Source organism: Rhagoletis pomonella, unplaced genomic scaffold, assembly GCF_013731165.1.
Source record: "Rhagoletis pomonella isolate Grant_MI unplaced genomic scaffold, Rhpom_1.0 Rhpom_scaffold_00016, whole genome shotgun sequence".
In the NCBI taxonomy this organism is placed as follows: Eukaryota; Metazoa; Arthropoda; class Insecta; order Diptera; family Tephritidae; genus Rhagoletis; species Rhagoletis pomonella.
Window position 1 is genome coordinate 564,420 of NW_023458570.1, and position 16,152 is coordinate 580,571.

Consider the following 16,152-nt stretch of genomic DNA (forward strand, 5'->3'; position numbering starts at 1 on the left):
TGCGTAGGCGGCCTTCGGCCGCACTTAGGGATTATAACCCTCAGGCAATAGAATTCTCCTTTCTGTTTTGCGAAGAAAAGGAGCTGAACATTTTCTTTTGTATTGATTTCCCCTGTATTCCTTTTTAATCATTGCCTTCTTTGTATGTATTGTTTTGTACAATATGGCAACACATGTTATGTGTCAGTTTGCAAAAATGTGTTATTGTAAATATGCGTGAAATTCAATGTAATTTACAAGTCGATAAAAGTTTAATTAAAGTGATTTATATACAAGATAAAATAAAAGAAAAGTGTGTAAAGTATTAAGTACAGTGTTATGTGCATTTAGATATATAAAAGTATGCACAAATGCTATTTTGTTAAGGAAACCAAGTGGAACGACTTAAGAAATTTTAACAACAAATAACTTATAAACAATGATATTATTTATATTTTTTAGTTATACATGTTTTAGAGGATACCTCCCTTAACATCCTGACCAAGTTTCATTTGTTAATTCCACCTGGTTTTCTTAAAACACAAGGTGCGGCTGACTACTAAAGCCCACCCGTAGCATCTACCATATGAATCGGTAAAAAAGTAAAAGTCGATTTTTTCAACCCAAATGCCGACGGCAAATCACCAACGAATTTGCCAATTGCATACTACATATTTGCATAACTTTCACATTTTAGATTCACAAAATTGTATCTCTCGCATACATATGCATGTACACAATATGTACATATTACACATTTCGACCTATGCATGCATTTATTTTAAATAATTAACCAATTTAAAGAACAATAAAAGCGTTGTAAAAACGTAAAAAGCTATCAGCATTTCATTTCTAACAAGAAAAATATGCATTTGCTTTGATGAGACAATTTCTGTTAAATTTATTTTGCCTCTGGCTGGGCTCTGTTAAAATTCGATTGTCTCTGGCTTGCCGCTCTTAAAATGCGCTTCGCCAGTTTTGTTGGTATTTGACAGTTTCCACGCTTATTCGTTCTTGGACCTTCTCTATAAATATACGTTCTCTGATTTCAACAAGCCAATGCCGTTGAATTGTTTTTGAAATAAAGTATCATGACTTCGGCAACGTTTGATGCCTTCAGCAACAAATCAAATGGCTTTCAACAACAAGTCGAACGACTTCTGCAACAAATGAATTGCGGCGTCTTGCCTTCGCCAATCGTCCAAATGAGCTCTCACTCGGAATACTGGTTCGCATAAACTTCAAACTGTAATTTTGTATGTACTTTGTATCTAATTTGTATGAATTCCCAACCCAGAAATTAGCATAACTTTAAGGAACTTAGCGATCTGTTGAGTTTAGATTTTGCTTCACATTTTCTTAAGTTAAATATTTATTGCACTGGTACAAATGGTTGTGCGAAGTTATGCGAAGTATGCATAATCAGACCCTTATAAGTACCCTGCAGTGAAACCCCAAACTAGTCAGGAAAAATACTAGTTTACAAGTAGAATTTCCTGAAAGAAACCGAACTAGTTTGAAAATTACCAGACTTGTACTAAGTACAAAACGATCCCCATGTTAAAAATACCAGTTGATTGCATGGAAAAAAGATAGTTGGCTGACTAGTTGGGCATGCGGTTCATACTAGTTGTGAGGTAGTTTATAACTAGTACATTTGACTACAGGGTATCGTTCACTTGCGGTGGCTGTATTTGCAAGCACTGCAGCTATGCGCTGCTGTTCGTTCATCCCCCGTTTTTAATGTGAGCAGGCTTAAAGTCACAAAACAGCATCGTTTGCCAATCTTTGATCTATATCTATATATATAATATGCGGAGGAATTTTTTGTCCAGGACATAAGATCTCCACCGTTCGCTGAGTTTTCAAAAATGGGGTGTCAAATTAAAGCGCTTGGCCAGTAGATGTGCAAACTGGTTTTATTTTTTCGAAAAGATTTGCACAGATTGCACGGATTGCACGGTTAAAACCGGTTTTCGTATGGGACAGCTTTGCAAACCGTGCAATCCGTGCACCGTGCAAGGGCTTTGCAAGACTCAGAGAATACCCCTATAATGTGTTTGAGGTGTTGAAAGAGGTTTGCCACCTGTTTAAAAAGTTAAATTCAAATTATTTATTAAGTTAAATAAATTATTAAAATATGGGTGTCGATCGAATCGGGGATTGAAAATTCTTTATTTCTGAAGTATGTATATCTTGCGGGGTTACCACATGATTAAAAAATCAGACTCAACTTAATTCACCGGTTAATTAAAATATGTAGCGAAGTCAGATGAAGGAGAGTTACCATGGTTTGCTTGAAAATACTTTTAAAGAGAGCTGCCACCTGCTTGAAATGTCTAATTTAAATAACTAATTCAAATTATATGAAATATAAAGTAGGGGAGTCAAACGAAAGAGTATAAAGAAATGTTTAGTTTGAACATTTAAAATGTTTAAAGGGGTTTCAAGAAGGTTTCCATCTGTTTAAAAAGTAAACTTTACACAGTAGTTCATCAGTCTATTAAAAAAATTTGTATCACAATGTAAGACGAAAGAGATTTTAGTTAGAAAATATTTTTGAAAACAGTTTCCGCCTATTTGAGAAATCGATTTCAGCTAAATTATACACAATTTTTATGAAATATTAAGATATGGGTGTCGATCAAAAGAGATTTATGAAAGCTTTAGTTTCAAAATATCTTTGATTAGGATGGGCACCTTTTCGAAAAGTCAGATCGATCTAACTAAGTAGATATGTTTATGATACGAGAAAGCATTTTTTGTGATTAGATCTACGCCGTTCTTTCGAATTTCAAAAGTGAGGGGTCAAGACCTTATCCTATAGATGCGCGATAAAGTTTTATTTTTTTAATTAAGAACTTTTTATTATTATTTTTATTTTTGAAATTTGCTGAAATCAAAAACTTGCACCACGCGAGACCTCTCTTCACTCAGAAACAGCTACACGGATTTAGATGAAATATGACACTCGGATCGCTTATAACTCTGACTAATATTTGGAATATTTTGTTACGTTTTTGAAACTAAATTTTGGGCGTTGTAACGCCGCGCGGGTTCACTAGTATTATCTATACTAATTATATAAAGAGAAGTCCCTTTTTTGTAACAGGTAATCTCGCGAACGGCTGGTCCAATTTTCATGAAATTTTGTATACAAATAGCTTTACAAATTTTACTTTTTTTTGGGTAGGTGGACCAGGGACCGGTCTATTCGAAAAAATCGTATTATAGTCCGATTTGCTTAAAATTTAGTACGTAAGTAGCTTTTTAGCATATATTAGCATATATGACCCATTTTTTTCCGAGAAGTGGACCAGGGACCGATCTATTCCAAAAAATCGTATTTATGGTCCGATTTGCTTAAAATTCGGTACGTAAGTAGTTTTTTAGCATATATTAGGATATATGGTCAATTTTTTCCGAGAAGTGGACCAGGGACTGATCTCTTCGAAAAAATCGTATTTACGGTCCGATTTGCTTAAAATTCGGTACGTAGGTAGCTTTTTGCCTGGATAAGCTTATAGATTCCTGTTTTCCAATTTTCATGCAATTTCGAATATAAATAGCTTTAAGTAACGACCATATCAAGGGGCGAATTCGTCACTAGGCAAGATTTTTTTGCGCCAATCAGAAACAACGGATACTGTCAAAATATAATTATAATATATAATATATCTCAACCAATATATGTTTAGAAAGCCGTTTGTTAGTTTTTGCAAGGCTCGAGAGCGGCTGAACCGATTTTTTTGAAACTGCCACCTGCCGCACGTGTCCCAAGGATGGTTTTAGGCTGAAAAAAATCTATATGTAAAGGGGGCGTGGCACTTCCCATACAAACCGAATTTCTGATGCTACATATCTCTGAAAGTGTGTATGGTAGAGTTTTGGAAATTGGTATGGAGATATACGAAATCAATCGCATACCCTTGGAGAAAAATTTTAGCTATTGTAAAAAGGGGTGTGACATCTCCCATACAAACCGAATTTTTCATACTGCTTATCTCTGGAAATTTTTTGGTAGAGTTCTAGAGTTTTGTATGGAGATGTACGAAATAAATCGCATACTCTTAGAGAAAAATTGGAACTATTGGAAAAGGGGGCGTGGCATCTTCCATACAAACCGAATTTTTCATACTGCCTATCTTTGGAAGTGTTCATGGTAGAGTTCTGGAACTTGGTATGGAGATATACGAAATCAATCGCATACTCATGAAGAAAGAGGGCAGCTGTTGGAAAGGGGGGCGTGGCACCTCCCATATAAATCGAATTTTTATACTGCATATCTCTGAAAGTATTCATGGTACAGTACCGGAACTTCGTATGGAGGTAGTATATAGTTGAAATCAAGCCCATACTCATGGAGAAAATTTGGGCTATTTGAAAAGGGGTGTGAGGCCTACAAACGTACCGACCTTTAGTTATCTTTGAATGAATTTTGTTATTCTTCTGTAGGTGTGTTTGTGAGTGAAATCCTCCTAAACGGTTGTACGGATTTTAATGAAACTTTTTGTGTATTTGAGTGGGTCTCTGGATGGTTTAGTTTCACAGTTAAATCCGACAGTTGGCGCTGTAGTTGAGTTATTACTAAAAATCTTATTTATGATCCGATTTGGCTAATGTTTTAAATACGTATGCAATACTATTGGAAAAACGTGCTGCCAAGTGGTGCTGAAGTCGAGCTATTACTAAAAATAGCCAAGTGAGAAAAGGGGCCGTGAAGGTCAGATTAAATCGACCTGTTGCACCATTGAGTATATCGAACGCTCCTGCGTTGCAATTGGCCCAATGGATGTGATTTTCCAATATTATTATGCGTTCAAACTTTTAAGGTATTTCGTCTGAAATAAGCATATGTATATTGCATTTCTGTAGAACACTGATTCGCACCCATTTTAAAATTGCCACCTACTACACTGTAAAGCTTCTAGGACATTCACTATAGAACCGGGTCATTGTTGCCGCCAGGGAGTGAAGAGGAAAAAATTTATTTCGCTTTGCGAATAACCGTGCTATGAAATGCCGCACAACTTGAGAATTTCAAAAACGGATATAACACTTTCCTTAGGTTATTTAAAGCGACAAATGACCACCAAACCTTAATCTTAGCAGACAAATGTGCCCATGAAAATCGTAAACGTGAATTGTTGGTGCAAATGTTGGACCAAAAAGCTTCAATAAAATATATAAAAATTTTGTGCGGGACGAAGTTCGCCGGGTCTGCTAGTTAAATATATAATCACATATTTGAGATCGTTTTCATTAATGAAGTGCAAACAAACAAAGATATCTTAGATATCTTTTTCAAATCAACAATTAATGTAAAAAATAAATAACTAAGTTACACAAAAGAATTCCAAAATTCCTGAATATATGGCCTTTTTTAATTTAACCTTTATAATTAATTTAATATTTTTCTGATTTTTATAACTGACCGCCCTGCACCTACCTGGCCACGACCGTGCTTACACTTTTTTACTATCACACTCAACTTTACTCGTGTTAGCCACAATACGAATGGCAAAGTATATGATAAACAAGTCGTTTTTAAGCAAAAAACAAAACCGACCTCAATTCCAATATAACAATTTAGGGTTATCGTTAATTTCTTCATGATCCAATGAACGGACCTAAACTAAATTAGTATGGGACCACACCTGAGGTACCAATTTTCCTTTAAAAAAAGAATTATAGAAATCGGTTGACGTGGTACAAAGTTAGGCGGTAACATTACCTTCTCCTTTTTCTGAAGTCGTTTGAAAATGAATATCTGGAAAAAGGAGTACACAAGAAGTACAAAACTAAAAAAAGGAGTACATACATTTCCATTTTTTTTGGAGTACAAGGGAGTACATTGCAATAAAAAGGAGTACGTTTACTCCCAAAAGCGGTACGTCTGACAACCCTAAGGAAAGTGATTCACAGAGTGCCCTGAAGTTGGAACTTAGATTGTGGAAAGAACGTACGTACGGGCATGGACGTATTCTGCACTCTTTCAACGACCCAAGCATTCGCGAAAAAAAACTGACTACATTTGTCCTTCGATTCTCTTCAATAAAAACTTCGGCACGATTTTTCCATCAAGAAGGGAGTGAAAGGATCCTATTTTTACTGAATGCTTCGAAGTATAAATTTTTGCGTACTTCTCAAAAATTCATTGTGGCGCAGGGGCGGGAATATTTTCAACCGACCTACAAATCGAAGAGTCTACTCGATTACCAAATTCGGCCAGTATTTTTCAGACAGAGGTCTGCCATAAATGAGGCCTGCAAAATAATTTTAGCCTCGAAGCTAGCGAGAACCAGCATTGCTATTTTCTCGGGTAGTCAGGCTGCGATCAAGGATCACCTCCAGCATAATAAAACAGTGCAGGGAGAACGTCGTGGCTTTAGTTGACAGGCATGTCGTTGCATTGTCGTTGATCTGGGTGCTGGGACACAGCAGCAAGGGGATGGCTCACGAGCTGGCCAGGAATGGGTCGGCTCTAGATATCTCATATCTCCTTGTGCCTCTGAGTTATATCAGGGGGTGCATCTCTCAGCACTGGAAAAAGGTGGCTAGAACATTTAAAAAAAACTAATCAGCAAGCATTCCTAAAAACTTCAAACTTTCCAATCTGAATAATGATATCATAATCTGAATTAAAAGAAAAATATAGAGTAGTTTTATAGCTGATTAAATTTTAGTGTAATAGAGAACAAATTTTGTATGGAAATGAATTAGATTTGACATCGTTCGAGTTCACCCCAAAGCACATCGTACTAACTTAAATTTTTTCGCCTGCGGGAAAGTAGAAGTATGTACACTTTTAAGATGGATGCATGTGGATTATGCGTGCCTTTTATCGTATCTTTGTGTTTCACTAACTCCCTAAGTGAGGAAACCAAATAAAGTAATTCTTAACAGAAGTGCCTAAAACTTAACAGTTGGGTCATGTTAAACATAATAATAATAATAATAGATTGGCGCTTACCCATATGTTAGTGTTTGGCCGAGCTTCTCCTCCGATTTGTGGCGGGCGCCTTGATGTTGTCACACAAAGCGGAGGGACCTACAGTTTTACGCCGACTCCGAACGGCGACTGTATTTTTATGAGAAGCTGTTTTTCATGGCAGAAATACACTCGGAGGTTTGCCATTGCCTGCCGAGGCACGACCGCTGTTAAGAAAAAACCTTTTTTCTATATTTTTTTTGCGATGTTGCTTTGACCAGGGCTTGAACCCAGGTGCTGTGGAGTGGAAGCGAGGCACTGCTTACCACTATAGCACAGCGGCCGACATGCATGTTAAACATAGTTGAAGCTAATATCTGGTTTTTCTCTTACCAAAGAATTCACAGTAGAATCTATCATACAAGCGCCTGAAACTATAGTATTTATTTACTATCGCCGGCAGCTATAAAATACTTATAGCGGTTTTACGTTCTCAGGCAAATTACGCTCTGTTAGCCATAACTTTTACTTGACCGCCTTTGTATCAAGACCCCTGGACCATCTAGGTAATTCATTTATATTTTAAATTGCATTGCCATTGTGATTGGAACTATGTCTAGGTCTTTAGCTTGTCGGGAAAATAGTTTAAAATCGCTTGTAAGTTTCCGCGGGATGAGAAAGTTAAATAAGAGCTTGTAAGTAAAAAAAAAACCGGTGGTTTTCTGGTATTTAATGGACAATTGATTGATATTGAAAGAAATGCGTACGAATGTAACGTTGCCAGTTAAATAATACACCATACATATATTCCAAACAGAAGGTAAGCTTCTGAGCTCGGTAAATGGTGAAGTTAGACTTCTACGCATTTCCAACACCAGAAAGAATCAAAGAAAAAGTGTATCACCGAGTCTTTAAGCTTATTATAAAAGACTGTAGCAGTGCTTTTTCTTGATAATATTGCTACCCAACTAAACGAAAAATTTCAGCACAAACCCATAATAACAAAATTAGCATATATGTTGAATTGATAATTTACTGCTTAGCGCCTAAGACATTGAGGACATGGAAAATATTGTTTCACAGTCTTCTTTAGGGAAAGAGAACTAGAATAAAAAATATCATTCAACTCGTCCATCAACGGCGTTGAAAGCTCTAAACGAATGTAATCATTAATTTGTCCCAAACATTTTCTCTATACTAAAAATTTAGGCAACGATGCATGTTACTTCATGTACTGCAGATCGTTTATTTTCGACTTTAAAACGTCTTAAAACATTCTTGCGATTGTGAAAAGTCAAGTCGATCATTCCCAGGAACTTTTCTCTCAGTACAAAAACGAAATCGACCAACATAAAAAATTTTCAGATTTTTCTAATTTGATTGTACTATTTATGTGCAGTATTTAAAATAAAGATAATATGCAGGCAGATGTTATAATATATAGAAACTTACCATTTTGCGGCAAACCTAAAGTTGAACCCAAAGACACGTGTAAACTTTCAAGTAAACCGCTCAATTCTGAACTGTAGTCAGTGTTCTTAAAAGTTAAAAGAAAATTTAGTGAGCATCTTAAATGTAAGTAAGTAGACTAAGGCACTCTGTACATTACGCGCCTACGATTCGACTTCCGAACACTTGCTCGCCCTGCACATGTCACCAGTTAATAAACACATTCTACACATAACACATTTTCTGGCAGTTCTTTCTCAACTACACACTTCTGAAAATATTTCTGCAGTAAAATATTGCATAAACGCTTATTGTGTGCGCGAATTTTAACACGAAATAACTCATTTTAAATTACTTCCTATTGAAATGACAAATAATTTTTATTTCCAACACAAAAAAGTAAACAAAAGTTGAAAAGCTTCATTCTTTAGTATGCCGAAACAATTACATTACTATGATTAGGCGCTTAATGTGCGGAGTGCCTAAGTATTCTGTGTACATATGCATAGTATGTCTGTTGCAGCGAAAACATTTAACTAGTTAGTTATACAACATTCTTTGCATGAAATCTTCCACAGCCATAAGAAAGTTACGTGCCATCTAAAACAAAAACAAGCACAACATAACTTTACTGCAAGGCAAACGGTAGGTTACGAAGTAAAAGTCACTTAAAAACGCTAACATCACTAAGCTCAGCTGACCAAAACAAAAACTAAGTAAAGACATCAAGTGTTCATGTGCAACATTAACTTACCCTGGTTTCGGCATGCGGTGAGAATACACGCGAAACGGAATTGTAAATCGACTTGACCAATCCGCCCTCCAGTGTTAATATGCCAAGTGGTTGGTCGTATGCTCCACTGCAAGCAGATAAAATGTTCGTGGATTCACTTCCACCAGAGCTGCCACCGCTGACTTGTGGGATCTTATAAAATAGTAAGCATAACTCGTCATCAGGTATGCGATGATGAAATTTTATCCTGCCATCTGATTTGTTATGCACCGCTGCAATGACGGTAAGTTCATCGTTCTCGAGAAACTCGTCGATGGCCGTCAGATGCTCGTCAGCAGCTTGACCAGCGCTCGCACTAGCCGCAAAGTATTCAACTATAAATCGTAAAAAAAAGTAAAAGGTAAACGGATGATGAGAACTGATAGTAAAAGTAAAAATAAGGAAGGAAGATATCATACATACATACATACGTTACCTTAATAGAGAAAAGCCCTAACTCATTTTCGTTCAAAATCCAGTTATGTACGAAAGTCGGCAGATTACTCACCCAAATCCTTCGAAAACATGAAAATAACTGCTACAGCATAAAATGAATTACAGTCTTCAATAAAATAAAACATTTTAAACGAATTGGTGCTTAATAACTTGATTTTTTATTCAAGTTTCTAATCGCTCAAAAAGAAACAAACAAGTTAGATAAGGCCTTTTTTATTAAGGTAACGATACATATGTACATATGTAGTACGTATTAAAGTTGTTAACCGTGGTCCTGATTGTTTTCACTACATCTGATATGCGGCAAAGACTTTCATGTTTGCTTTTGAGTGCCCATAATTGCAATTTCAGTAACCACCGGAGGAACACATCAAAATTCATACTGAACTTACTAGATACATCATCATCCGTCTCAGAATGCGGCGCATTTTAATTATTTATTTTATGGACTACACACTCACCTGAAGTATTTATTATGAACTTCGACTTATTGTTTTTGAATCCGTTGTTGTTCATTTCTGCACTAATTCAATTAGTTTTTTGTTTAAAATGAAATTAATTCAATATTTGCGCAGCAAATAAAGCGAATAATTAACAAACGCTTTCAGAAACTATAATTTACTATAATATGTATTACCAAACGTTCACCTTTTTGTTTTGGTAGCTAGTTTTGCGTTCGTTAAGGAACTTAGCAACCGTTGCCATGGTTAGATAATAAACGGGTCGGTTGGTCACGTTGCTTTTACGAATTGTTGTGTTCGCTGTGTCCCCTGTCGGTACTTGGTTATAATCACGAGGAGAAAAATAAGAAAATAACAAAACCTCAAATAAGAGGCATTCCACACTATTTCAAAACTTTTTTTGCTCGATTTTCGGATATGTTGCAGAGGAGGTCCTAAAGTATTTGTAAACGCAAAAAAAACAACAGCGATTTGTTTTTTCAAAAGTTATACAACAAACAAAACATTAGGTGTCTCGCCGTAAGCTATTGTTTACCTCATAGCAACCCGATAAATATTGGTTGTATCAAAAAATCAATTAGGACTTTCTTATTGACAAAGAGCCAGAGATTTATAAAAAAATGTTTTTTTAAGTTAAATTTTCCATACGTTTGTTAATGAAGAATTTAGAAAGTTGCTAAAAAAACATGTTTGTAGATTTAAAAAAATCAGTAATTATTTATTATCCACTGCTTCATAGCATGTATCTTGCTGATTTTTTCCACGATAATAGTTAATTAGACACGCTTAAACCTGATTTTTTAAATTTTTCAAATAATCATTATTTTGTATAAAGTTTTCAATTAATAAAAAATGTATCAAAAAATGGAAATATTTAGTACTTCTCGATCAGATTTTTTAATCGTTTACATTGAATATCAATCCTTATTCTATAATACATTATTTAAAAGAAAAACACACGGAAACTTGCACGGAGTGACTAGTTATTACTTTTTTCGCTCCTGCCACAGGTGCTTTTGCCTTCATTCCGCGCGCCAACAACAACAACAATCCACAAATACATTTTTTCACCAAGGATTATATTTCGTTCAGGTATACAGCTACAAGTAGCAAACTATTTTGGGGGTGTTAAAAAGTGCTTAGTTGTTTTTTATTTCTGCGGCACAAACAATTATACTATCCTCTTTATTTTTTCCAATGTAAACGATTAAAATATCTGATCGAGAAGTAATAAATATTTCCATTTGTTTATAAAAATTAAAAAAAAAATATTAAAAATTTTATTAAAAATAATGATTGTTCGAAAAATTGAAACAATCAGGCTAAAGCGTGTCCAATTAGCTATTATCGTGGAAAAATCAGCAAGATACATGATATGAATCAGTGGATAATAAATAATTACTGAATTCATAAGTTAATAACAATAAGTCTTGTAAAACTTCGAATTTTGCAAAATTGCTCAAATTATATTTTTTTGTGTGGTCGTTAACCGAATAAAGTGATTTGTGCGAAAAACTCTTGACCGTCCAATTTTGGGTGGCCCACTTGAGAGATTTTCACTCATAGTGAAAAAAAAGTTCTTTAGTCTAGGGAACAAATTTTTTCTTCACTAAAATTGATAGTAAGGTAGGGCTCCCATAATATTATAAGCAATGTAGTTGTTATGGGGGCAATAAGCTTTTTTACTGACCCGTATTAAATGCGAGATAAAGTACGATAAAAATAGTTTGTAGGCTTTTCCAATTTTATTTAACAATAATTATTGATTTGTATTCGCTGCTTAAAACTATATGCTAGCGCTCTATACAATATTAAAAATAAACGAGTAGTATGTATGCGCGAAACACCAAGAAAGATATGCAGGCGTTTTACTAAAAATGCTTTAAGTGCATATGCTAGCGCTTGCCAAGATGACCAAAATGCAAGTGAGAACATAAAATCTTAGCTTACAAAATTTCTTCCAGCTAATAAGTAAAATGGCATACGGTATAAATGGATGTAGATCACCTGATTTAGTGGTACATATGCCAGTCTAATACAGTTATGCTAATGTATGTATGTATGTATGTACAAATATGATAACAGCGCATTATCAAAGTCACTCAAAACTCTAAACCGGTTCTTTAGCATTGAATGCTATCAATGCAGTAGCGGGAGCACAGATTGATAGCAAGCAAACGTTTACGTATATATGTATGCAAGTATGCATATATGTGGACATGCGCAGATACAAATAATTAGCATAAAGAAGAGCTAAGCAATTATGCGCAGCTGATATTATCAGTGATGGTACATATAATTAAATGCTACCAGTGATGGTGCAAAATGTAAAAGATAGTACCAATGAATTTGGGTACTTAATATGTAGATATAATGTAGTTATCTATAACTAAACATACTCCGCCCGTTGAAAGACTTAGGCTTTCAAGATATTATCTTCAATTGGAAGAAGGCACAGCTTTGCAACCGCTCGTCTGTATACGCCATTTGATGTCTTCAGAACTGCAACTCGCACCACCTGATCGCTTCCAGAAATAGTTTCTATGACCCTGGCCAGAGGCCACTTTAGCGGGGGATTGTTCTCATCTTTGATCAAAACCACGTCTCCAGGCTTCAGATTCGACGAATATGAGTGCCACTTCTGGCGCTGCTGCAGAAGAGTCAGATATTCGGCATGCCATTTCTTCCAGAATTGTTGTTGCATGTAGCACACACGCTGCCATCTGCTAAGACGATCAATTTGTAATGGGGTGATGTCAGGTTCTACGACTGCTGTGTAGGATGCGCCAATAAGAAAGTGCCCTGGGGTCAGTACCTCTAAACCGTCAGGGTTCTCTGTAATTGGACATAAAGGCCTTGAATTTACAATTGCAGATATTTGGCACACAAGTGTGCGAAACTCATCAAAGTTTAATTTAGAAAGTGCAATAACTCGATACAAATGATATTTGGCCATTTTTACTGCGGCTTCCCATAAACCGCCAAAGTGGGGAGAGCGAGGGGGTATCAGCTTCCATTCAATTCCATCGCTGGCACACTGCTCATGAATAGCTCTTGAATGTTCTTGGCTCAAAAATAGTTTTCTCAACTCCGATAGCTCATTTTTGGCTCCAACAAAATTGGTGGCATTGTCCGACCATATGGTTTGCGGTCTACCACGCGTACTAATAAATCTCTTTAGGGCTGCGAGGAATGAAGAGGTTGCCAAATCCTTGACCAGCTCCAAATGAACGGCCTTTGTTGCGAAGCAAATAAATATGCAAATGTAGCATTTAACTGGTGCTCGATTTCGTACGTCGGATTTGTAGAAAAATGGTCCACACAAGTCCACTCCAGTAGTTAGGAATGCTCGATTGCATCTAACCCTTTCGGAGGGTAAGTTTCCCATTAAATGTTCCATAAGCTTAGGCTTGACATGAAAACAACGAACGCATTTGTTAATAACTCGACTTACGGTTTTACGACCGCCAATAGGCCAATACTGAAGACGAATAGATGCTAACAACGATTGTGGTCCAGCGTGTAAAAGTTTTCTATGAAAGCTGCTGATGATCGACTCAGTCACCGGGTGACGTTTTGGCAAAATAATTGGGTGTTTCGATGAAAAATCCAAATTTGAATGCTGAAGTCTTCCGCCGACTCGGATCAATCCACGCTCGTCTAGGAAGGGGTTCAGTGAACGAATTTCCGATGAAGTCTTTATCGCCTCCTTAGCTTCTAGCGCTTTGTATGCATCTCGAAGATGCGTCCTCTGAATCATTCGAATAAGCAGAAAAGTGCCTTCCTGTAACTCAATGGCGTTGAGTAGTCCCGAAAGCCTCTTTCCAAGTGGTCGGGAGAAACGATAAATGTATGCATATACTCTCTGCAATCGATCAAATGAGTTAGCAAATTTGCAATTTAAAGACATGTCTGATATAGTAATAAATACAAATGCACGCTTTCGATATTCGGGTAAGTCCTTTATTGGTAAGAGAGGAGATTTTGGCCAATTGTTCTGATCGCCACCAAGATAAGATGGTCCGTTTTTCCACAAAGACATGTTTAAAAGATCTTTCGGACTAGCGCCTCTTGAAAGAATGTCTGCTGGGTTGGAATCGGTTGGAACATAGCCCCAAGTCATACCTTTAGTTAGGGTCTGAATTGCATTAATACGATTTGCGACAAAAACGTTGAAGTTGGCCGGTTCATTACGTAGCCATGATAGCACTATTGTGGAGTCTGACCAACAAAATACCTTTTTTCCTTTGAAATGCGTTGCGCTTACCACTTTTGCGATTAACTCGGCTAAAAGTAATGTCCAGAAAGTTCAAGCTTCGGTACCGTGAGCGCTTTAAGTGGAGCTACACGAGATTTGGAGCAGAGAAGATTGGTTAGTATGTGTCCGTCACTTTCAGCACGTATGTATATGCAGGCACCATAAGCAGCAATACTCGCATCGCAAAACCCATGTATTTGTAGGTCCGCCTCGGGCATTATCAAGTAACGGTCGAAACTAAAACGAGCAACTAGCTTGTATTGGTTGCATATTTCCAGCCATTCTTCTTGTAATGCTTGAGGTGGGCTTTCGTCCCAATGTAGCTTCTCCTTCCCCAAATGCTGCAAGAATATTTTGGCTTTGGCCACCACAGGTCCAATCAAACCAAGCGGGTCGTAAAGCCTAGCTATAGCTGAAAGGATTGTACGCTTAGTTACCTTGGTTGGTGTTGCGAAAGGAGAAAATGAAAATATGAATACGTCCAACTTTGGGTCCCAAACCAATCCATGTGTCTTTGTTATGCTTGCACCATCATCGAAGGTTAGAAAGTCCTGTCTGTCATTACCACCTATATCAACCAAAACGCGATCATCATTGGAGCACCATTTCCTCAAGTGAAAGTTTCCAAGAGTTAACAATTTCTTTGTCTGGTTTAGCACGACTTTAGCTTCGTCCACAGAGTCTGCACCGAAAATCATGTCATCCACATAGAATCCATGGTGTATCGTCTCGGCTCCAACGGGATAGACGAGAGCTCCGTGACGGCCAAGCTGCTGCATTGCTCGAATGGCTAGAAAAGAAGCTGGCTTTGTTCCGTAGGTGACGGTATCTAATTTAAAAATGCAGAAATCTTCATTAGGATTATCCCTCCATATTATACATTGAAGGAAGTTGTCTGGATGAGACATTCTTACGCACCGGTACATTTTAGCGATGTCTGCAGTAAGAGCAATTTTAAATGTGCGAAATCTAAGCAGAATATCAAAAAGAGGTGGTTGAATAGTTGGTCCTTTCATCAGGATCGAATTCAGCGAACGTCCATTGCTGGTTGCCGCAGAGCCATCAAAAACCACACGCAGTTTTGTTGTGGTGCTATCAGCTTTCAACACACAGTGATGCGGCAAAAAATTCACTGGAATTTGCTTTGGTATAGTGTCAACGACTGACATATGATTCAAATCAAGGTACTCCTTGATAAACGACGAATATTGTTGTTTTAGTTCAGTATTGCGCTGAAATTTCCGCTCTAAAGCTTTGAACCGATTGATGGCCTGCTGATACGATTCTCCTAATTCGCAATGAGGCGATTTTGCTGGCAATCGAACCGAAAACTCACCAGATTCTAATCTCTTATGGGTTTTGATGAAATGTTCTTCGCACAAGTCTTCCTCTACTGTAGTCTTTGGTGCGGAGTCATTGCTATTCTCGATGGCCCAAAATCGCTGAACCAGGTTGTTTAACTCGACATCTGTGTCATTTGCTAGAGCCATGTCGATGGCTGCTAAGCAAGATAGTTTCGGAACATTGTATGTAGTTGCGCCTGATACTACCCAGCCTAACTTTGTTTTTTGTAAAAGTGGCAAGTTTTCAGCCAAGCGAATCTGACCGACGCAGAGGAGGTCGAAAAATAAACTAGCTCCAATGAGCATATCAATGCGCTGAGGTTCGAAGAATTGTGGATCCGCTAAGCGTATGTTTGATGGTATGTTCCAATTAATAACCTTTAAAGAGCGAGTTGGTTGAACATCGGTAATGGTGGATGTTGCAACCGCAGACAATTTAGCAGTGTAATCATTAATGCGCGAATGCAGGTCTAAATCAACGATATGATTAGCAGCGAACTCAT

The 16,152-nt window shown here is 37.0% G+C and overlaps 1 protein-coding gene across 1 annotated transcript in view; it reads right to left on the reverse strand.

Annotated features, from left to right (window-relative positions):
- Positions 1 to 10,103, reverse strand: part of LOC118749412 (cytoplasmic dynein 2 heavy chain 1-like) — a 217,389-nt gene extending 207,286 nt beyond the window's left edge. Inside the window, exons 1-3 of the mRNA XM_036484216.1 lie at positions 10,049 to 10,103; positions 9,114 to 9,466; positions 8,363 to 8,447 (exon numbers count right to left, since the gene is read on the reverse strand). Of these exons, the coding sequence (XP_036340109.1) occupies positions 8,363 to 8,447; positions 9,114 to 9,466; positions 10,049 to 10,103 (493 nt within the window). The remainder of the gene's footprint in view (positions 1 to 8,362; positions 8,448 to 9,113; positions 9,467 to 10,048) is intronic.
- Between the last annotated feature and the right edge of the window lie 6,049 nt (positions 10,104 to 16,152).